This window comes from Pipistrellus hanaki, assembly GCF_964339955.1.
Source record: "Pipistrellus hanaki genome assembly, chromosome: 3".
Lineage (NCBI taxonomy): Eukaryota > Metazoa > Chordata > Mammalia > Chiroptera > Vespertilionidae > Pipistrellus > Pipistrellus hanaki.
This window is the reverse complement of record NC_140505.1, coordinates 54037019-54061853: the sequence shown is the minus strand read 5'-3', so window position 1 is coordinate 54061853 and position 24835 is coordinate 54037019. Positions and strand designations below refer to the sequence as shown.

The 24835-nt window shown below is 39.4% G+C and overlaps 1 protein-coding gene across 21 annotated transcripts in view; it reads left to right on the top strand.

Annotated features, from left to right (window-relative positions):
* Positions 1-24835, top strand: part of LMO7 (LIM domain 7) — a 202932-nt gene that overhangs the window by 154051 nt on the left and 24046 nt on the right. For 14 of the 21 annotated variants that reach the window (XM_084876453.1, XM_084876471.1, XM_084876470.1 and 11 more), the window contains 6 exons: positions 265-984; positions 1972-2001; positions 9482-9599; positions 11624-11766; positions 13058-13490; positions 15553-15861. In XM_084876453.1, the coding sequence (XP_084732579.1) occupies positions 265-984; positions 1972-2001; positions 9482-9599; positions 11624-11766; positions 13058-13490; positions 15553-15861 (1753 nt within the window). The remainder of the gene's footprint in view (positions 1-264; positions 985-1971; positions 2002-9481; positions 9600-11623; positions 11767-13057; positions 13491-15552; positions 15862-24835) is intronic. The other 7 variants (XM_084876456.1, XM_084876455.1, XM_084876454.1 and 4 more) reach the window with 3 other exon arrangements.

Below are 24835 nucleotides of genomic sequence, written 5' to 3'. Positions count from 1 at the left end.
CAGCAAGAGTTGCATTGTATCTCAGGGAGGTGTACTCTACCCAGCTCGAGCCCTGTCACTTGGCCTGCCTGGTGCCTACCTTTCCTGCTCCTGTTTCTTTAAGTGGTACCCAGGAAAGTCACAGGTGATGGCATTCGGTGCTCGTCTTTCTCCCATGCCCTCTATAATTAAACAATAATAGCTAGTTGGTCTGCTACCTAATTACCTGTTCTCCTTAGTACACTTAATAAGATTCTCCCTTCCTTTTTCTTTTCTGTGCTTCAGTCCGTTTTTACTACTTCAGGCCCTCCAAACATATTCTGATGACATCTTATCTTCTGAAACAAATATCAAACTTGATCCCACTGCTGGCCCAAGGCTCATAACTCGCAGGAGGCATCTCTCTTATGCCCCAGGGTATAGAAGAGGCGACCTTGAGATGTCAGCCCTAGATCCCGACTTAGAGAATGACGATTTCTTTGTCAGAAGGACTGGGGCTTTCCACGCCAATCCATGTGTCCTCCGAGCATTCGAAGACTTCAGAAGGTTTTCTGAGCGAGATGATCCAGTAGAGAGAGCTATAATTCTGCAGTGCAGAGAAGGCGAGCTCGTACTTCCAGATCTAGAGAAAGATGATATGATTGTCCGGCGAATCCCAGCGCAGAAGAAAGAGGTGCCTCTCTCCGGGGCCCCAGATAGATACCAACCAATCCCTTTCCCCGAGCCCTGGACTCTTCCTCCAGAAATTCAAGCCAAGTTCCTCTGCGTACTTGAAAGGACTTGCCCAGCCAAGGAGAAAAGTAGTAGCTGTAGAGTACTAATTCCTTCGTGTCGGCAGAAGACAGATGACATGTTGACCCGGAAGATCCAGCACTGGAAGCTAGGAACTTCTGTGCCTCCCATCAGTTTCATCCCCGGTCCCTGCAGTGAGGCGGACTTTCGGAAGTGGGAGGCCATCCGGGAGGCCAGCAGGCTTAGGCACAGGAAGCGGCTGATGGTTGAGAGGTCAGAGTGTGTTTCTGCAAGGACTTTGCCTGTCCTGAATGGATGGTCTTGTGTTCCTTTTCTTGTGTGAGAACGTGGCATCGTGTTGCCCGACTGCATGTCACGAGCCATTGTGAAGCATCCTCTAGACATTTATTTTGCTTTGAGAAACCTTTGCACGTTTCATAAAAAAAGTGCCATTCCATATTTGCATATCACCGAATCGCCTATGCGAGGCCCGTTTCAGAAAGTGTGTACACAGTCACTGCCTTCTGCCTGAAGGAGAGACTGTGGTACCAGTCTGCAGCACAGTGTTTCATGAAAATGTTTTCTGATCACATTTACAGACTTTTATTGTGTCCAGGTGTATCTGAAACAGTCCGGTTGTAGTTTGGTTTTATGTGTTTATCATTTTGGAGTGTGTGATTTTTGTGTAAGAATTTCCCTTAAAATATGGCATTGCAAGTTTCATTTAACCTGATTTTGATTTTTGTTTTTGACCTAGGTTTCTTGGACTATTAAGTGTGTGAATTTCTAAATTTATAGTTTCAAAGTTTAGTGCAAACTTGATTAGAATGCATGAATGTTATTTGCTGTCTATTGAATTTTACATGTATGCAATTATGGCCATTTTTAGAATAATGAACACTTGATGTTTGATGGATGGTCAGTTTGTTGAACTTTGGGATGGGCAAATGTGATTAGGTTGAATAAACTGAGTAGATGCAAATCTAACTTTTTTATTAGTTCCTGGCAACTAATAAAGCTTTTTGTTTTGGATTTGTCAGTTCAAGCTAAATCCAGAAACTCTTGATCTTGCTTAATGTGAATTCCTTGAGATATGAGATCAATGAGAATTTGAGACATGATCAAGCACATGACTGGAAAAGCAACCTTTTGAGATTTGTCCATCTCTTGTTAGAGACTTAAGTTAAAAACGCCGAACATTTAAAAAAAATAACATACTGGAAGAAATGACTTTTAATTTTTGGTTTTCTGATTTCTTAGACTCTTTCAAAAGATTTATGGTGAGAATGGGTAAGTGTCATGGTTTGGGGCAAAAAAGAAATCTCTGCACATTGTTTGTCCTTTGTGTAATGTGTCATTGCACTGCTATCCTGGCATGTTACTAAACGTGGATGCTGTGTGCTATGCATGAGATTTTAAAATGGGATATTTTTCTTAATTTAGCAACCTAATGGTAGTGTGTCTGAGTGCTCAGTGCATGAACTGCTATATCACAACAATAGAATTGCTTTATCAGTTCAAAATTCAGAGGTTTTTTGTTTTTGTTTTTTTGTTTGTTTGTTTTTGAGTTGATTAAAAGTAACAAAAGCACTTACCTGAGATTGGGTATATTTATTTTGGTATTTGATTATTATATAGACCTAAGTTCTTCTTTCTGCATGTGGAAGACTGCATAGCTGCATTTTAGAAAACCTGTGTTGGAAAGAGGAAATTAGCATTTACTTTGAGGTTGGAATACATGCAGTGGCATTGCCTATATACTCCTACCTATGTGGGCTTTCTTAGTTTGGATAGTGAATGCCATTAATCTTCCCTTAGTAGGATTTGGAAATGTTCGGTGTTCTAGAGTCAAATTAGCCTTCCAAAACTTGCAAAAATTAAAAACTTGGTAGTTTCCAGTATTATTTATAACAAATTCTTAATTTTTGTCTGTTTTTTTTTTTTAATTTTAGTTTCCTGATAGACATAAATATTATAAAAATAACTTTCTGGAAATATTTTCCATTTTCAGAATAGTAGAGTTAAAAGTAAATACTACTTTTACTTTTTACTACGTACTAACTGTATAGTATCATTTATTCTTAGTGAAAAATAACCAGTGGCTACATATAAATAAATATTTTCCATTAAACTTTCTTTGATGTTGTGAGTCTAACTGTTAACATTTTTGAGCAAGAAGAAAACTTAAATATTTTAACCGATCTCTAATCAAGTATCTTAAATTTAAGGCCTAAGACTGAGTAGCTAAGTATCTTTCCCTACTTAATTCATCTCTAAGATTTAATTCATCTAGAAGATTCTCTAGTTTTGATGGTTTGATAGTGTAGAGGTCTTGAAAGTTGCTAAAATTGCTATTTATAGCAATATCACCATTATCGATGTCAAAGGTGTCACTGAAGCACAGGCACATCGTTGCAAGTACTTCTCAGTTGATGATTTTAAATATCAGGCTCCCAGCCTGCTTTGCATATGCCACGCGAGGACACGTTGTTCCTGCCCCTGCTCCTCGGGGTTAGAGCCTTCTCATCAGTGAGGATGAACAGGCCACTTCAACATGATGCTTAAGCATCTGCTCATCTTGATTCATCAAGGCAAAGCTGTTTTAACTTGATGAAAAACCTCTTTGCAGCTTCTAGCATTTTGAATGATAATTTTCAGAAGCATTTTCATTGGTAAATAAGATTTTATAATGTAAATAGGTTGTTTTTCTTCAAGTGGTTACAAGTACCATGAGTACAAGCCATGTGAGGGATGGAAACAGGTACAGCTATTTCAAAGATTGTACATGCTCCCCTTTAGGGATATGTTACATCGGTATAACTGGGTTAAGAAAATAGAGAAACCCAAATGCCAAGGCTCAGAAAGCAAAGGCTTTTTATGGGCTGTCACTAGCAGGAGCAAATGCCGCCTGTAGATTATTTCAAGACTGTTGTTTGCCTAGTGCAGTGTTTGTTATAAAGGCAATTTAGTGGGCAAGGTAACAACACAAATAAAGAAAAATTGTAAGTTGAGACTGATGAATAATATTTGCCTTGTCAAATAATGGAAAGTAACACAAATATGTTCTCACAAAACTCAATTGCATTTTAGGCCACTTGCAATAAAAAAAAAGTCTGTTATATGGTATTTTCCTCCCTATATTCTATCAGTTACTGATATTTTTCTTAAATTGATCTGTAATGAAAACAAAAAAATTGGATTGAATATAGGCTTTTAATATGGAATTCATTTCATGTTTATAAAGATGTCCATAAGTGTTTATAAGCATAAAACAACTGATATTTCTGGGTGATATTTCTCTGGACATAATGTATGTTATCTGGAAAATCATTATTGTTCAACATCCTATGGTTGAAAAATAATGAGTGCTTTTTTTATTTATTTTTTATTTTTTTTGTAAGGAGCAGGTTAAAGAGAGATGTGTATTAAATTTTGAAATTGTAGGTTATTAATTTTTGGCTTGCTTTTTATTTGGCGTTTAACACTTGTCACTTGTGTATTTTTAGTAAGACGCTTTGTATGTGGCAGTCATTTCTCACATGTGTGCTTTTGTGTTGCATGGACTTACGCCTTATGGTCTTGGTGGATGCTCTAAGGACAAATATGTAAGGGTGTACAGTAATAATTTTGCAATATGATTAAGCCATTGAATCTGCTGCCAATTATCTTTTTATTGCCAAGACAAGAAAAAGAAAGGGAAAATAATGTTGATGTGAGTTACTTTATGAGGATTAGGCTGCCAGGAAATATTTTACAATATCTGCAGACTCTTTGTCATACTGGGTGAGCTTTTTTGGGGGGGTAAAGGGGGCCCTGGCATTGCTACTGGCATCTAGTTCCTTTACAGCAGGGATGCTGCTAAATGCCCTTGGGTAAGCAGGACAGCCCCCAACCACAGATAATTTTCTGGCCACAAAATGTTAATAGTACTGCTGTGGAGAAACCCCACCTTTAGACTATAAACCTATAAATGAAAAGTTTCCTTTATATTGTTTATCAATCTATTTTATGGCAGCTCTAAAGCCTCTTACCCTGGTTTTAGTATTGATTACCTTTTAGTTTAGCGAATTCCTGCAACACCTAATGGAGGTATACTAGTAGAGAGTAGGGCAAAAGTAGGTGTATAGTTGTTCATATGGAAAATAATACAATAATTATTCAATAATAGTACAAGCATAAAGCCCTGTGCTTCACATACTCACAACTGCAGACCTACTTTCATCCCCATGTATTTGTAGGTGCATTAATAAGTATATTTATATCTTCCTCTGAAGGTTGGGGCCTCTTAATATCATAGAATTTCTATTTGTCCATGAGGCTATCAGTGATTTTCATAGTAAAGAAATTTTTCTACACGCTCGTCCTTTTTGATCCTTTACTCCTTAGATATTCATCTGTAAGTTTTATGAAATTGAGTTCTAAAATAATATGCATCATAAAACGAGTCAAAAAGTACCAGGAGAGTAGCAGTTGATCAGTATCGTGGGAGAAGAGAGTAAGATTCTAGTAATACTGTTTTATAATCTATACCTTTTTTTCTTTACCTATCCCCTTCTTTCTCTCTCTACCCCAACTACTCTTTAAAGAGTCGATTCAGCTAAAAATGCAACATATTAGACCTGTATTTTTATTTTTGTAAAAAATCCAAATCAGTTCTAAATGGAAGCCTCTCCAATTTTAAGGGTGGCAGATAAATGAATTGTAAGAATTGTGATTGGCTAGTGAATATTAGAGCATGCAGTCTTTCATAGTTTTCCCAAACAGTTTTCCTGAGACTATCTCTGGTGCTCATCTCATTTCTGTAAGGTAGACAGATGGATATTATATGCATTTTAGAAACATGGGGAAAGGGAAGCAGATACTGCAGCTTTCCCAAGGTCGTCCAGCTAGTGAGTGGTAGAACCGGACTAAAGTTTTGTCTAATGAGATAATCCCGGTAGGCTGCTTGGCTCACAGTAAGCCCTCAGAAGTTTATTATGCTGTCAACTCTGATAAGGACAGAAAGAATTCTTCATGATCTGGCTAGAACACTCCCGCACTCCAAAAGTTCTAGATTTTATCAGCGTGGCCTAGGATGACCTCTCTTATTTGAAACTGCTTTGGGAGTTAGTTTTCAGAAGATCCCACACAGTTACATTTGCCTTACTAAGAAGAGTTGGTGTACAGCACGAGATGGCTGTTGCTTAACCTCCCCACGTCTCATAACGATCCCTTTCTTGAATGGGGAACGGAGGCTCAGAGAAGTGAAACGATGTTAGGTTGGGGTGAAAGTTGGTGCCATAGTCAGGCATGGAGCCCCCACCTCCTGTCTCATTCCAGTGCCTGGCTCAGCCTGTATGGAAAGTGCTCAAGCTTCTGTAGGAAACTTTATGCACCCGAGGGAACAGAAGGAGCTCACATTCCTGCTCTGCGCAGGGGCTTGTCAGCTCCTGATCGTGTTTGGCTCACTTTGTTCACGTTGGGCACCGCCTGTGTGCCAGGCTCAGTGCGTGGGCTCTCAGACGCTGCTCTGCCCTTGATGGTATGTTTTTTGAAAAGACACAAGTTCAGGTTCTGCAGTGCAGACGGGGAGGTCTCACAGAGCACCAGTGTAGAAGTCTGGGCCAATTGACACCAGCCAGCCTTCCCCCCACCATAATATTACTGTCATATTTGCATTTCCATTTTTGTTGTGAAATTCTCATAATCTCATGTTTTAAGTATCCAGATTCCCTTCATGTCTTGATCTTGAACATTTTTCCTTGCCTCTTTTTGGTGAGTCTGTTACAGTATTAGCTGAAATAGCCTAATTCTTTGCAGTTTATGAGTTCAGTAAATTTATATCCTCAAATTTATACAAATCAGTTTTATATAGTCACACCTAGTTAACTAATATTACATTCATAAAGCAATATATAATTTCATATATAAATTCATATATTTCCTATATATAATTTTTTAGTATTCCTTAATAAATCCTATAAAGCTTTCTTTATAAAACTTTGGGAAGGAGTTATACATTCTTACGGAATATTAGAAACATTTCAAGTTTATTTTGCTTGAATTAAATGTGGTGAAACATTCCTCATTCTTACCACGGATGTTAAATGCATGTATCCTGCATGCCTTGTGCTATGCTCTCCTCCCAGACAACATGTGCACCTGTGAGGGAGCTAAGCCAGACATGCACGCTTGTGCACACACTATGTACACAATATGCTGAGTGTGAAATACCCTAAGAACGGTAGAACTAAAGCCCTAGAGAAGTTGGGAGAAGGGACAGACAGACCATCTTCGGCATGGAGGAGCTAGGGAGACTTTATCAAAGTAGCAGAATATTACCTAGATCATTAATACATTTATGATTACATGCATGGGCTGGGCTCTCTTGGAGGCACAGGTGATACAGCCATAAACAAACCGGACAAAACTCCTGCTTTGTAATCTTATAGGACAAGGCAGGTGGTGTCGACATAAGCGTACATTTCAGATGGCAATATTTGCTAGGGAGAAAGGTGGGCCAGGGGAGAGGGACATTTGCTATTTTTGCAAGGTGGTCAGGGAAGGAAACACTGAGGTAACATTTAATCAGGTGACTGGGAGCGAGAGGTAAGGCACGAAGAGCTTATATGTGAACACGAACAAGGAAACCAGTTGGCAGTAGCTGAGTGAGTGGAGGAGATGAGTGCAGAGATGTAGGTGGGGACCAGGTCATGGTTGGACCTTGTAATTCTTGGTAGGATCTGTTTTTAACTCGAGTGAGATGGGAAGGATCTGGGGTGGTGAGTAGACACAAGATCTGAGTGCAATTTTGAAGACTCCTCTGTCTGCTATATTGAGAATAACTGTTGGGCAGGAAGAGGTGGAAGTAGGGAGACAGATTATTGTGATAATACCGCAGGAGACCTGATAGCCTGGAGCAAGGTGGTAGAGGTGGAGGTGATGAGGAGTGGTTGTATCTTAGATATAGTTAGAAGGTAGAGTGACAGGTTTTACTAAGATCAGCTACCATGTATGAGAGAAAGAGAGAAGTGAACATTGTGCTGACTTTTATTGGGATGATAAAGATGGGTTTTGAGCAGGTAGCAGAATGAGCAATCATGGGTGTGGTCTGTGACAAGTTTGAGTGACGTTAGACTTCCAAATGATCATTGCTTACACCCATCCGGAGCTTAGCAGGGTTTCTGAGGACGGAAGGGCATTTGAAAAGGCATATATACTGGGAAGGGGTTTTGAGTGGAGGGAACAGTTCAGGACCATCACTGGGTCTGGAGACTGGGTGATAATTGAAGAAGCTTTTAAAAAAGTCTAGTTAAGAGTTGACTGTGCTCTGATCTAGGGTGTTGGCAATAGAAATGGAAAGAAAAAGACACTGAGTAAGAGGACTTGATAACTAATTGAACGTAGGGAGAATGGAGAGGCAAAGGTGAAAAATGGTTCTTTGGTTTCAGATGTGGACGATTGGAGAGCAGGTAACACTACAAACAGCTATAGGAGGAAAAACAGAGTTGGGGACAGAATTGAGTTTGGCTACATTAACAATAACCATGTATTTAGTGAGTTATTGTTTGCAGAATCCTTTTTGATATTATTTCATTTGATCCTCTTACAATTTAGATGGTTAGGGGATGTCCATGCAGAGATGTTTATCTAATGAGCAATTACAATTGAGTCTAAGGAGGGGACTGGTCCTTATCTGTGGATTTGTGAGCCATTTGCATAGATTATAATTGAATTCCTGAGCTTAGTAATGTGTGATGGCAAGATCTAGGGATAGGCAAAGTTTAGGGGCCCAAGAAGGAGGTGTTGTGTTACTTAAGCGACTTAAGGTGGAGTCACCTACAATGAAATGAAATCAGAAGTGCCTTATAAAAGATTTGTATGAGAGAGCATTTTGGGCACTCCACCTTCAAAAGCTCTGTCTCTCCATATCTCTCTCTCTTCACTCATTCTTACCTTACTCATCAATATTAGACTTGATTCCTCTCTTCCCTCACTCCCCCATAGTTTCACCTTCTCTGGGGCAGTTTACCCCATCTTTTTATGGGTGCATGTATGTAGCACATATGTGCCTTATGTCTGTCACCCAACTTTGTTCATTAGTTTCTACTCTTGATTGAGCTCTGTGAGAGCTAACTCTCAGTATATCCTCATGGCAGGGGCACCCATAGACGATATTGAGAGCTGCCTTAATAAAAAGAAAGATAAGGAGGCTATATTATAACTGGGTATTAGAAGCTACCTGTGGTGCTTTGAGAACAAGTCTAATGCAGTGTTGGGTGGGTGGTATAGAATCTTTGCGAAAAAGCAGCAGCACATTTATTCATGCTATTGAACTTGAGGAGAAAATATCAGGTAATCATTAAATTATTTAATAAGTGTCCAGAAAAGGCAACCAAACCTGAAAAGATTATCTTGGGGAGAGATAGAAAAATAAAGACAAATGATTCTAGTGACTAATAATAATTTTTTTTTTTTCTGAAACAATTCTTTTATTCAGAGACCACTCTACATATGAGCATTGGATTTTTTTTTCTTTTCAGACGTAGGAGGTTTCACTTAGCCATCTTGTGAAAGAATTCACACCTGAGTTGCATGCAAGGCTCTTGTTTCTGCGTTTTGGAAAAACACCATTTATCTCTGTAGTGCTATTTCTGTGACATTATCTCTAAAGCATCTAGGTAGTACGGCAGAAATTTAGATGGAATTTCCAAGTATAAGCCCAGCCTCCCAGTTCTAACTCTACGTCCAGTCATGTGAACCTCGGTTACCCCGGGTGTTTCTGTTATAGGAGCAAGTCCATGAGCGATGTCAGCGCCGAGGATGTTCAGAACCTGCGTCAGCTGCGTTACGAGGAGATGCAGAAGATGAAATCCCAGCTAAAGGAGCAGGATCAGAAATGGCAGGATGTGAGTATGCCTTGTACTGGGTGGGAGAGGGGAAGACAGGGCAAGCGTGTGCGTATGTGTGTGTTTGGCTTTTCTTTGCTTCCCTGCAAAGAAAGTCCGTGTACTCAAGAGGTGATTTTCCTTGCTATTAGAGAACTCAGGTTTGTAGAAAATGTGACCAACTTCCTTTAAGATTTTTAAACCTTCTTGGTCCATGACTGTTGTATATTTGAAAGGCCAAATTGTGCAAAACACAATAGGCTGTTGATCTTAATGTTCTCTGGATTCTCCTATATGAGAAGCTCCTTCCTGGCCATGCTGCTAATTGAATCAGGGTGGGACCATTACTGATCTGGTGAAAGGAAAAGGCTCTGCTCCATGTCTGGGAAGCGGAGGGGCAGGGCCTCGGCAGAACCTGGGCATCAGCATGGAGAGATGAACTGGTGTTTAGAGTTTGTAGAGGAGATTTAAGAAGAAACAGTATGGTTGGAAATGTAATCATATAACCTGAATCAGAGTTGTTAGGTGTTTTCACAGAACTGCCATAGTTTTGTTCCTACAGAAAGGAGCTTGGCCTATTTTGAAAGGAGTAATTGTTATAAACCAAAGCAGAGTATAAAAGTATTATAAGCTATACAAAGCAAACCCAAAGATGTTTGAGGACATCTTTATGGTAATAGAGTTGAGTGGTAGCATGAACAAAAGGCCCAGAGAGAGTAAATCTTAATTTTTTCAACCCCAGCTGAGGCCACTTTTCAAAATTCCAGTGCCTCTTTGAGGGGGGGGGGGGGGGGGGGCTCAGTTTAATTGTCAGGAAACAGGAATTCCATGTCATTTTGCCAACATGCATGGCAACTGCCTGGGGTGTGAAAATAGTGTTGAGGAGTCATCAGTTAGGTTAGGTCAGATAGAAATGCATGCTTGTGATCCTGTAGGAGGAAATGCACACTTTTGTTCTTTCTGCAAATGGTTCCTATAAGGTTCAGGCTGTGTTTAAAGCAGGAGTGGCTTGGTCTGTTCCAGAGGGTTTAAAACCAAACTTAATGTTGCACGTCCCAGGGGTGAGATTCCTTTTAGTCTGAGAACTCGGAGAGGCTTCTACTTGGGTCGGAATGACTAGCAGTTGTTAGTATGGGACTTCTCTGTTTGGGAAACATAGAGAAGGTTGTACCATTGAAAAATGCCTTAAGCCCCTGGATGTCAGAACCAGCTTAGACTGCTAGGGCTAACGTCAAGCTGAATCAGGTTGATCGTCCAGGGTTCACCTGGCAAGGAGAGACTTCCCTTCCTAGGAACATGGGAAACAGTGTCCCCTTGTTCTGTGTGATCTTCCTTATTGCCCTGTCCGTATGTAAAGCTTATCCACTTTGAAGAAGTCAGTACTCGAGGCTGGCCTCCCCAGTCAAGCCTTTTGCAACCCCTGCCTGAGGTAGGCCATGCTCTCCTTTCGACCCCTACTCTCTGCAATCCTATCGCACTCATTGCTGAATTGTTATTCACATGCCCGTCTTTCCCTTCCAGACTGAGAGTTCCTGGGCGGGGGGAGAACATCTGATTTATCTGTGTTTATACACCCTTTGCCTCCAAGCAGGGACCGAGCTCAGGGCTCATTCAATTGAAGACCCAGTGTGCATCCATGCTTAGCCATTTTATAATCATTTTCTCTGCCAGTTTCACTGGTGAAGAAATGTCATTTCATATAGCAGCCAGGTTATTGGAGTGAGATGAAAATGAACTTGAAACAGTTCCTGCTCCTTCTGACCTGGCACCTAATTACAAGCATTTAGCATTCTTTGTGAAATGGGCAATGAGGCAGGAAAACAAAAATGGGGTCTGTCTTATTAGGTCAGGTTTTTTAGGCAGACACATGAGATAAAGCTTGGTACAGAAACGCTGGCTATAAAAAGCAAAATTAGGGCACCTTGGCATCAAGTGGGAGTGAATAGTTTCAGCGATGTAATGGGATACGCTGGCACGCTCTCACTGCTAGAAAGGGTGTGTAGCCATTCAGGTATGCCTGTGCTGATGTGATTTTCTTCTGTTAGGACCTTGCAAAATGGAAAGACCGTCGAAAAAGCTACACTTCAGACTTGCAGAAGAAAAAAGAAGAGAGGGAAGAAATTGAAAAGCAGGCGCTGGAGAAATCCGAGAAAAGCTCTAAGACATTTAAGGAAATGCTGCAGGACAGGTAATTGGCTGGCTGGATCTCCCGGTCGGAGAGACCAGTGTTAGAAATGGACATTTTATGCATGTGCAGGGTGATTAGACTGTAACCAAATATGCAATGAAACTTTCAGCATTTTGCTTAGCAGTGAAAAAGCAAAGTATTGCTATGAAAAATAGTGGCTCGGATTGACAAAAGAAATGAGTACTAAATAGATATACATCATTTCTTCATTTACATTGGCTATTCATATGCAGAAGTGGGTGGTGTTGGCTATATTTGGTGCAGAAAAGGGACTATTTTTTCCCCTCCTTTTAAAATGAATTTAGGAATGGAGTAGTCAAGTAAAACCAGCTCCCACACTCAACTAAATTGTGTAAAATATAACAGAGTTATTTCCACATTCCAATGTTACAATTAAAAAGGAAAACTATACAAAAACGAATTGTGAGGGTTTATTTTTTGCATTGCAACATAACTGAATAAAGGTCAAATTAAAATTTCCTGTTAGAGCAGTTACTCTGTGAAACCTTGGGTTAGGTACAGCTCAGGGAAATGGCAAATATACTTTAAGGATAATGTCGAAAAGGAAATGTGCTGTCAGGTGAAATTACACAAAGCTCCTTTATGCCCCAGAAGCCAAATGCAAACACAGTTTCATTCATTTAAATGCAACTGTCAGCTTAAGAGGCACTCCTTACTAAATGCTAGAGATGAGACTGTTTCATCATTTTCACCATACGTATGAGTGGTGACTTTTAATCTGTAATGACTGTCCGTGCAAATTCTATGAAGCTGTATGAAACTAGGTAATAACTTGATCTTAATGGAAGTCTGTGTTTTTTGCAGTCTTTTATTTTTACTATATTATTATAAATCATGTACAGGAAATACAGGGCTGACAAGGAATCTACATCTTTGAAGGGTTGAAGTTGGTTGCCAGGCAGTTATTTTTATAGTGTGTCAAATTTGGAAGAGTTATACATTTGTGGATAAATTTGGTGAATGATTCCTTATTAAAATTTTCTTTCCTTATTTTTCTTTACAACTTAAAAAAAAAATCCCTGTGAAGTATTTGGGAACCTCTCTGAAAAGAAAAGTCAAACCCTTATAATATTTCTTAGTGTGGCATAAAACAGTTGCATGCATTTATCCTCATATTCCGTTAGTATTATATTGCACATCGTGTGAAGTTAGTATTATATCGCATATTATTCCCAGCTCATTTTGTATGTTAATTACCAAAATAAGATCTGTCTCTCCACCTTTGAATGCCAAATGCCTAACTTTGCTGCTATGGTATGTTTCTGCTAAGGGAATCCCGAAATCAGACGTCTACAATTACATCGAGGAGCAGACTATATTCTTCTGATGATGCATTGAATGAAGACAAGCTTCCCCTGACACTAACAATGTCAGAAGCAAGTCACCAGGGGGAGAGAGTAGAAGAGAAAGGAACAACGTACCCTACAGAAATTCCTAAACAAGATTCTACAACTGTGGTGAAAAGAGAGGACTCTCTACCCGCTGAAATTCAGCTTCCCTCTAAAAGCCCCCCGGAAGAACAACGCCCGGCCCCTTTGTCTGCCCAGCGTTCACTGACTACACAAATGGAGTCGACTCGAGTTTCAGCTTCTCTCCCCAGAAGTTACCAGAAAACTGATACAGCTAGGTTGACATCTGTGGTCACACCGAGACCTTTTGGCTCTCACTCAAGGGGAATCTCATCACTCCCAAGATCCTACACGGTAAAAAGTGTTCTCAGTCCATATACTCGATTCTCATGGGCAAACTGTTGGTGTACTCGTGCAGAAGATTGAGTTATGTATATTTAATATGTACAAGGTACATAACATGTATAACGCAATTTCTTATTTTAGCCAATGCAGAGTTCATAGATATTTCGTGCTACTTAATGCTTACAATGTAGCAATGGTACAGCATTGATTAAGCTTTAAATTCAGTGAAAATAGAACTGATACATTTTGAAGAATGAATAAGCTACATTCTAAGGCAGAGAATTTATTTTTTAGCATCAGATTTTCTCAGATATAGCTTTGGTAAAGTAATAGGTTGAACTATATGAAATTGCCAGATGTCAGTACTTTTAGACTTACAAAACGTCAGTTTCATATGGTTTGACTTAAATATTTTTAGTTCTTGTACAAATGTTTACTTTCCATCATTTTCTACTTCATTAGAACTTGATATGTTTGAGTGTAGTTATTAAAATGTATCTTAAGTTCAAAAATTACGTATTTATTTCTATTTATATTAGTATTTTTAAAGATATGGAATCGTTTGCCCTAAGAATAAAGCAGTATCACAGACTTGAAAGTGGGTTTACTAATTTTCATTATATAGAAGGAAGCAATACACTTCATACTGTCAATGTTCAAATTCCTTTTTTTCTCTGCCAATGTGGAATCTTTTAAAATCTAAAAGAGAAAAAATATAATTTAAAAAAATTGAAGTGAGGGAAACTTGTTTAAATAGCCAGGAAGAACTCCTGATCATTATCTTAAGTAAAATACAGTCATATTTGACAACATAAAAATTAAATTTATATGACAGACACTTTTAACATAGTCAAAAGATAATTTATAGACTTGGGAAAAATATTAGTAGCATGTATTATAAATATAGGGTCAATATCCCTAAGGTTTAAAATGGCCCTACAGGTTGGTAGGAAAAAATAAACCAGTAGGAAAATGGGTATAGAAATGAACAGCCAGCTCAAGAGAGAGGGGATTTAAATGGTTGATAACATAAAGGACCTAGGTGCATGTTCAACCTCATTAGAACAAGCATGAGCCGAAACCGGTTTGGCTCAGTGGAGAGAGTGTTGGCCTGCGGACTGAAAGGTCCCTGGTTCGATTCCTGTCAAGGGCATGTACCAGGGTAGCGGGCACATCTCCAGTGGGAGGTGTACAGGAGGCAGCTGATGGATGATTCTCTCTCATCTATGTTTCTGACTCTCTATCCCTCTCCTTTCCTCTCTGTAAAATATCAATAAAATATATTAAAAAAAGAGCAAACATGAGGTATACAACTTCTCACCCATCAGATTCAAAATGTCTAGTGTTGTCAAGGATACAGAGAAACGGACATTTCTAATTGATTTTAAGAGGGAGAGGGGGAGAGAGGGAAAAGAAAGAGAGAGTTAGAAACATTCATGAGAGAGAAACATCAATATCAATCTGTTACTTCCTGCATACCACCCCCTGGGGATCAAGTCCGAACCTTAGGCCTGTGTCCTGACTGGGAATCGAACCATGAACTCCTGGTGCATGGGTTGATGCTAAACCATTGGGCAATACTGGCCAGGCGAAACAGACATTTTATACATTGCTTTGGGTGTGTTTTGCTATAATTTTTAAAAGATATTATATATAATTTATATGTAAATACCATTTGGTCTAGCAAGTCCACTTTTGGAAATCTGTACTATAAAAATATTCTGATTATAAAGATATATGGGTATTTGTTGCAATGTTTTTGGAAGTTACAGAAAAATTTGAACACATTGAATGCATATCACATAAATAAATTGTAGATATCCATACTATAGAGTATTCAACAATTTAAAAAGTGTAGAGTTCTATCTACTGACCTGGACTAATGTAAATGAGAAAAGCAAGTTTCAGAGGTTTGTTTATAATATAAACTTTTGTGAAAACAACTCCTCCTCCTACACAGGTATGAAAAAATGTGCTCCAAGCTTTTAGTAATCTTTACTAAAATATGACTGTACACATTTAAAAACAGAAATCCAATAATACCAAGTTTAAAATGATGTTTCCTGTTTAGATGGATGACGTTTGGAAGTATAATGGAGACGTAGAAGGTGTTAAGAGAACTCAGTACAGTTCGGTCAGCACCTCTGTGCAAAAGTCTGACCCAAGCCAGCTGGCTTCCAGCTCCTTCAGTGAAAGAGAGGCAGTGACATCGGGAGAGGGTGTGATGAAGTTGCCCTCTCCTACACCCCCCTTCTCGTCTCTCTCCCAGGACTGGGCTGCCACTTCTAATGCTACCTGGTCTTCGGTATCTGGCCCCAATTCAATGCCTGAACTTGGAGAAGGGAGAAGCTCACCACAGACAGAGGTGTCACCATCAAAGGTGAGTTTGGGATGGCGTGTAATCACCCAGGCTCAGAAACACAAGTATCTAAACTGGAACCCCTACCTTTAACCCATGTTTCTAGGCATTGTGGTTGGTCACATGGGCTGATAATGTGGAATGTAAGCTTGCATTTATTTTGAGCAGATCTTGGAGGAAGTAGGTCTCTTCTAACTCTGAGTTTATGGATTCAGATGACCCTGTGACATGGGTGTATTGAGTCTATTGGCCAATCTCCTTGGGGTTTATCTGGGTGTTCTTTCCACTGCCAATCTGCTGACTTTTCGCTGCAGAGCAGTCCTGGATTCAGGTGCAGGACTCACTTGGGAAGCTTTAGATACAGGTCTAATATAATAGATAAAATGGGTAATAAATGCCCCTTTTCAGGGACATTAACTGACCGAAAGGAGAAATTGGTACACACGAGCGGTGAAGGCCTCTACGGTCATGGCATTTCTTTCTTTATCATATTAACCTTCTAGTTACTTTCAGTGCTCATTTTATACTTTAAAAAGTCTAGTCCTAATGGTAATATTGAGGGTTAGTTACAGTATGACAATTGTTTTTCTTAACATTTGGAATCCAAACAAATATACCATCAGATGAAGAATGGAGGTATTTGTAGTTTTTCCTTCTTCAAATCCCCAAAGATGACAACAGAATTATTAAGTAATGACTGTTTAAAAATATATATATATTATTGATTTTTTACAGACAGGAAGAGAGAGGGATAGAGAGTTAGAAACATCGATGAGAAACATCAATCAGCTGCCTCTTGCACACCCCCTACTGGGGATGTGCCTGCAACCAAGGTACATGCCCTTGACCAGAATCGAACCTGGGACCTCAGGCAGACGCTTTATCCACTGAGCCAAACCGGTTTCGGCATGACTGTTTTGTTTTGTTTTTTTAGTATGTTTTATATGCAAGCTATAAAGCTGTTAATGGTCTAGATCAAGCTTTTCTCTTTTAGAAAAAACCATCCTTAAGCACTTTAATATATTAATCCCTTTGCATAGAGGAGCTTTTGCGATTCTTTAACTTAGTGGTTAAAGATTTTTCTGGTTCCTTCCTATTTGTTTTCCAAGGTACAACATGAAGTATAGAACATGGCCTAAGTTATAGACTTTATGTGAAACTAGAAGCCCAGTGTATAAAATTTGTGCACAGGGGGATGGACCGAAACTGGCAGGGATTGGAACAAAACTGGCAGTGGGACATCTCTCTCACAGTCCGGGACTGCTGGCTCCTAACTGCTCACCTTCCTGCCTGCCTGATTACCCCTAACAACCCCCCCCCCCCACCCTGATTACCCCTTACTGCCTCTGCCTGCCAGCCTGATCGCCTTTAACTGCCCCTCTCTGGTTGCTCCCAACTGCCCCTCCTGCCGGCCTGGTTGCCCTATGCAGCCTGCTGGTCAGTTTATTGGTTGTCCCTTGCAACCCCTCTGCCAGGCATTGTGACCAATATTACCCTTTTATTAGTATAGATAATTTGAAATAGCATATTTTTTTGGTATATTGGATTTTTATTAGTTCTATAAAGTTTTACAGCTTTAAGTTTTTTCTTCTGATTATAAAGTACTATGTAGTTGCAAAAATTTGGAAAAGCAGGAAAGTATAATAATTCCATTATTAATGGGTGATCTTTGTTAGCATTTAGGTATATTTCTTTAAGCTTTTCCCATGCATATTTACAAACCTATATCTAAAGTAAATTTTTGCAGCTTGCTAAAATCCTTAGTGTGAAGTTACTTTTATAACTTTTCATTTTGTTTTATTGCTTTAAAAATTTTTATTTTTCAATTACAGTTTATACGTAATGAAATTTGATGTCAGTTTCAGGTATTTAACTTCATTTTAAAGAATTGGAAATATTAGTTAGCATTATGAGTTTCAGATGAGAACAATAGCCTACGTTATACTTGGGGAACATAAGGTACCAGTGGATGAATAATACAAACAGCAGCCAGGTGTCTTTTGTTTTATGGACTTGCATGCGAGCTTTCCCCTTTCAAGCAGCAAATCCAAACAAGCAGCCTGATTAGTGTGATTAGTGTGTGGGCGCTGGGTGCACCCAACTCCCTCCGGGCGACAGTTGACTAGCTTCCATCCACGGATTAAGAAGAGGCTAGGTGTGGTGTGTGGGTGTGTCCCCGCTTAGTGCAGGTCAGAGGAACCTGAATTAACATGGCATGGTGTCAGGTTTCATCCTTAATGGGTTTAGGCTTCTTTGTCACCAAGCTAATTAGGCTTCATTTAACGAGTGGGACCATTAGAATTCTTGAACATAGGTGTGTGTCCTGTGGCCACTTTCCCATCTCGGAGATGCTGGGTGTGTCCCTTCAGAGCGAAGTAGCTTATGTAGCATCCCCCCGCCCATGTCACTGAAAAGGGGAAAACACTGTGAAGGCATAAAACAGTTGGTCATTAATGTTCCAAGGCATATGGAACACTCCTCCAAACTCTTGGCCAAACTATAATTCCAGGAGTTCAGAGAATGGAAAATTTAAAGCATAGCGCGTGGCTGAACCAGGTGTCCTGGTAGTTTTATAATTGTTCTTCGGGTCTTCATTCTCGCTCTTTACTTGCACTTTTGCTAGGAACGTCCTTTTCTTTCTTCCTCCAGAGTCTTCCCTGGTGTTATGTTTTTCTCTCCCTGCTTCAGTGGAAGTTCAGGCCCTGCCCCCATCAATGCAGATGCTTTGTAAATAGTCACGTGTTGGTGCATTCCACAGAGCCTGGCATCGGAGGCACCTGGGTGGTGCCAGGTTGGACTAATCTCTCGCTGCAAAGCCTCAGTGATCTGCGCAGTGAAGTTCAGGGCATTCAGGGACTATTGCAGTCCCTCATCACTGGTCTCAAACTCCTGTAGTAGTGCAGTTAGCGGCTGTTTATTGAGGGATTACCAACCTCAGGGCATTAGTTAGTCCTCAGTGATCTTTGGATCACTGCTTTATAGTTGTGGAAATGGAGGCAGGGAGTGAGCATAGTACTTGTCCAAAGCCCTGCAAGGTACTGAGCATAGTACTTGTCCAAAGCCCTGCAAGGTACTGGGTGGAATCTGGATTTGAACCCAGGCAGTCTGACTCAAGCTTCCTACCTACACCACACCGTGTTGTGGGAAAGAGAGAGGAAGTAGGTGAGCTAGCCAAATGAGACTGCTTGAACACACAAAATATTTGTTTTTATTGTCACCCATTTGAAATTGTTTATTTCACCCATTTCCGTCTTTTGAAGAAGTCCTCCTATTCTTTTATAGCCCAGGAGGGTCCTTTCCTTTGTGAATACAAATATCTCCCTCCCCAAGTTGGAATTGAATTTTTCACCCTTGAAAGCTTCATCTGCTGAATTCTTCCTTATTCCATGTGTTCCCTGTGCCTCGTCACTAGTGCTCTTTACACCCTTGACTTGATTTGCATTTAGGGCCCTGATCACTAGGCTGAAGCATAAATTTATCCAGCAGGTAACTTAGGTCCTTATGGGATCTTGAATGTGGGAGTTTTAAGATGAATGGTTGTTTTAGGAACGTAAGCACTGTGATGTTGCATAGAACTATTTTAAGGAAATGAAGTCTGCGGGCAGAGACTGGTTAGGAGCCTATCACAGAATTGTGGGGTTATGCCATAAAAATCGAAAGGCATAATGAAGAGAAGAAATTGATATGACCTTATTTCCTGCCTACAGGGGTTTCTTTCCCATCTCCTTTGCGGAACCCTGGGGTTTTAGTCCTCTCTATTCCCTTTCCCCCTACTTCTCTTTTTGTGTTGCTCCGTTGCCTGCTTCCCTTGCCAGTCCAGGCTGCTGGGACAATTCTAGGGGTGACCCTGAGCAAGAGGAGAGAGTCCTTCATCCTCTTCTAACCACCCCCAGGTGTGGCTTTCATGTTTTCCCCCCAAATTGGTGTTACCTACAGGTTTTCATTTTATTTTGTCCAGTCAGAGCCCTGAATTCTCAAATCCCATCCAAGCCCACATTTTGGAATCTGTTCCCCTGATTTTTTTTTTTTTTTTTTTTTTTTTAAACAGTACCCACATCTAGAATGATAGGTATGGAAGGAAGGAAGCTTTTTACATGTCCATTTCCTGACCCCTGAGCCTATTAAATACCCCTTTTAATAACACCCAGGGCTTTCCTTATCACAGCTTCATACATGCATTTTATTGGCTTGTCACCTTCACTAGAGCTGACTTTGTGTGAAGGCAGGGAACAAGCCGGTCTTGCTCACTGTTAGCACAGTGTCTGGGTCTGTGTTTGCTGAATGTTGATTGAGTATTGTTGGCTTCACAGCTATGATTGTGAGTGTTAAATAGGATTTTCTTTAATTGCTTAACCAGCATATATATAATGGATAACATTGTTTCCATGGGAAAAAGAAGGTAATTACTAGGTACCAACCACCTGCCTTGGCACCTTTTAAATGTTTCATTTATTCCTCTCAATAACCTTGCAAAGTAGGTGGTATCATCCACCTTATTACCAATGAAATTCTTGAGATTTGAAAGTTATATACATGCTCCAGGCCAGTTAAATGATCAGGCCACAAATATGATTTCTCTGACCTTAATGTTTATGAAATAGGACATGCTCAAATTTGAGAACTGCCTTAAGGAAAAACACCAAATGTTGACTTATTTTAACCTTGCCCTGTCTTTACCATTTTGGAGCCCATAGGGACTGAACTATCTTCTGGTTTATAAAGAGAAAATAATTCTTAAGACTGTTTTGAGGAAGGTACATATGTATCAGAATTATTTCTGAATTGTCGAGTTTAAAATCTACCCAGTAGACAGTAAGGAGCTGCGCACATTTAAATAAGGTGTAATATAATAATTGCCATGTTCTGGCAGCTGTGTGGAAGATGGGGAAAAGTAAACTGGAGGCCTATTGGGCGGTGACCACAGTAGTTTAGAGGGGACACCAAACTAAGACAATAACTTGAAGGAAGATGGAAGATTGGGGTGGTTCCAGGTGGAATTATGGATTGTGGACTTGACAACACTATTAAATGCATGTGTGTGTGGTGGGTAGTGGGGATGAGGCTCATTGTGTGGAGTCGGGGTGGGGAGCGGTTAGGAGAAGAAAGAGGAAGAGCCCCAGAAAGGACCTGGTATTCTAACGTAGGCATCTGGTTGGATAGCCATGTAATTAACCGATATATAAAAAACAAGAGGCGGAAGAGCAGGTTAGGGGAGGAAGCTAATGAATGTAGTTTTGGATATGTTGGGCTTTGTTAGTAGTTAAAGATATAGCAGTGAAGGGGGTAACTCAGGAAAGGCTGTAATCACAAAGATGGGAGACTATGGCGGGAACAACAAAGTGAAAATGGAAAGAGGAAGAACATACTAATGAAACTGATGTGTCCGGAGAGATGGAGGAGAAAGGCAAGAGAAAGTGAAATAATGGATGACTTGGAAGACTATTTCCTAGAAGCAAGAATTGATGGTGGTGTCCAGCCAGTGTGGCTCAGAGATTGAGCACTGACCCATGAACCAGGAGTCAGGGTTTGACTCCCAGTCAGGGAACATGCCCAGGTTTTGGGCTCAATCCCCAGTGTGGGGCATGTTGGAGGCAGCTGATTGCTGATTCTGATAATTGATATCTCTATCTCCCTCTCCCTTTCCCTTCCTGTCTAAAATCAATAAAAAATGTATTAAAAAAAGGAATAGTTGGTGATGTCTGATGGGATGAGGACTATTAATGGATCTGATAGGTAAGAGATAAGTTTGGAAAGGGTTGATTGAGTAAGTGTTAGAGCTGGAAATGCCCTGAGTCTTTGGAATGGGGAAGTGGAGGAAGGAAGTATGCAGTTTCTTTGGTGAAGGAGGTTAGTCCAGTGCCAGATCAGAGCCATGATTTGAAGGCTCACCTTAGACCCTGGAAAAAAAAAGACACTCAAATGCCGTTTGTACAGAAATCCAAGATTATTTATTTCCCCTGGTATTTCTGACTTTATAGCCTGAATCTACTTTTAGTGTTGAATTTTATTAACTTAAATAGGCTTCCCTTAAGTAAACATTTATCTAGTTGGAAAAGTTGAGGAGACTGACTGTCTTGTTATTTTGTAAGATTAACCCTGTTTTTCATTATTTCCCATCTGTGATGATATATGACAATCTTAATTCACTAGATCTCATAAAAATAAATCTTATTATTACTACTCCAGATCATCATGTTTTTGTTTAAAAACCACAATTTTCAGTATATATTTCTATTTAAATTATACCTGATTTGAAGAAAATTGTTTTCATTTTTAAGTGCTGATATGTTAATAACTAACTATATTTTACTGTTCTTAGCATAGACTACTTAAACTACTAGGGATAGTAGTTTGTCAGCCATGAAGAATCTAGATTTCCCTCAATAATTTATATTCATGGTTCCCTCCAGTTCAAAAAGTAATTCTCCATTATCTTCTGAAGCATGAATCCTTTGTAAGATACTTATGTGACATGCATCATGCAGAGAAAAACATGGGAGTAGAAATCCTAAGTGAAATCATTACTGAAGAGTTCATGCTTGGCTATAATTATAGCTATATTCCCCTGTAAGAAGTCTCAGGGGTAACCTAATTTAATAATCTTGAACTCCACAGAGCTGCTGGAAGGATTGCCATGAGGAGGCCATGCAGGTGGGGCTCTGGGGCCCCTAACCTGAAACTATAACCACCCTTTAGTTTTAATCCTTGCTATATATTACTTTTGGAGGGACATGGTATGCATCAGGATTTCACTTGTGCATTTTTATAGGGTTTAAAAAAAGAAAAAATTGAAAATCAATGTATTTGTGAGCGAGAAGGCTCTGTCAGGCTCAGTGACATGCCTGAGTCACCTGGTTATGGACAGAATGGACTGCAATTGTCCAGGTGGTTCATTCTTCTTCTTTGCCTGTGGACAGTGCCAAGGATCCACACACAACAGTCTGCCAGGCTGTAGCCACAGTGAGGATGCTGTCCTCTGTTAACTTCCAGGGAGGTGGTTACCTGCCCTTTTGTTTAATATGTCCAAGTAGAGATTTATTTCCAAGGTAAGAGCAGCCCTTTGTGAGACAATTCTTCTGGTCTAATATAATTGGGAGACTCTCCCGTCCATGGCTTAAACTTGTTTGCTTTTATCCTGTATTTGCCAGAAAACATTCACTTGCTGTCTCCCACAAAGTGTTCTTCATATATATACTTTGAGACTATCTATTAAATCTCCATCCTGTCTTTTATTCTTAATGATAAAAAACTCAGTTTCTTATATATCTAACCTATCATTTTCTTCTCTGCCCTTATATAGCAGTAGATTCTGCATTTTAATTGGGTTTAAATTGGAATTTGGGAGGGTAAGAGTAGTGAAGATGACCAATTATTTTTTGTTGAGTCATCTCTAAGTGTGTGGTAGTTTTTGTTAAGGAGTAGAACTAACTAGTAATTTTGTCTATTCATAGCAGAGTATTATTCTGGGGATTGGTGTTAAGGCTGATTATTAATGAGCGTTCTCAGGAGCTGCATCTGAGTTCCCATATTTAAACTGTTTTACAAGCTTTCTGATGAAACCTTTTTAGGTTATTAGTTACAAACTTTTTCTTCAAAAATTCCATACCCACTGTTCAAGAATCAGTAATTATTTCTCAAGAGCAAGAGCCATGCCTAATTCATCTTTATTTCCCAGCGTGCTAAGCACTGTGTCATATGCAGAATAAGATGTACAATTAATGAATGTTGAGCAAATGGATAGTGGATATTGTTATAGCACCTAGCTTTTGTGACCATATTAGATAATATGCTCTCAAATCTTTACTTACTATTTTCCTTCTAATTCTTAGATAATGAGAAATTTTTCTCAGAATATTGTCACTTGGATTTTAAACCTGTTTTAGAGGTTAAAAAATTTAAGCATAAGGCTTTAGGAATTGCTCAGTAGGGCCTAAGTTTCAGTTTAACTGCCAAATTATAATGTAGAAGTTGTAGGTATTTTTCTGAAAAATAAAGTGGCTTTAAGGAAGAAAAAAAAAAAAAATATATATATATATATAGTAAACTCTTAAGTCTAAAATTCTTTATGATTATTAATCAAAGCACTAACACACTAGTCTGAAAAACTCATTATACTAAACTTCATATCTGCTGTTTACCCAAAACAAAGCATGCAAACGATGAAACATAGTTAAATTTCCACAGGCATAGTATACTGTAAAACTTAAAATGTTTGTGCAACTTAGAATGTGTTGCTGTGCAGTATAATGATGGACACAGAAATAAAATTCTACCTATTGTCCAAGTGGCTATTGAGCTAAGGAAGCTGTGGCCTGCAGCTCAGGGTGTCTCAGTAGGGGGGTGTCTTGGCTTCTTACTGCTGGTTCCTCAGAGATCACATAGGCCAGCATCTTGCAGCTGTCTTCATGTGGCAGTGGGGTAAGCAAAAATGCCTTGCCAAATTTTGAATGCTCTTTAGGGGTGGTACCTGTCCCAGATAAGCATGCTCCTGGTCGCTGAATTATGTGTCTGTGAACCCCTTGAAATGATTCAGCTAAATTCAGTGTTTGAAGTTTTTTTTTATAAGCATAGTGACATTTTCAAAATAAATGATTTAAATATTTTTTTTGCATTTTCAAAACTGACATTTTATTGAATTTGACATATAACACTGTCAATTTAATGTGTACAACATGTTAATTTGATACATTTATATCTGTATAAATGTAGTGCTAATTAGCACCTCTATCACGTTACATAATTACTCTTTCTCTTTAGAGGTTAGGATCATTAAGTTCTATTCTCTAACAAGTGTGATGATTTTAATACAACATGTTGTCTATGTTCACTTTACTGTGCATTACATCTCTAGGGCTTATTAACTACTTTGTGCAATGCGTACACTTAACAACATCTGTCCTATCTCCCCAACTCCATTCCCTGGTAAACACCATTTTCTATTTTTACAAGTTGGGCTTTTTTTACATTTCACATATACATGGTATTATACAGTACT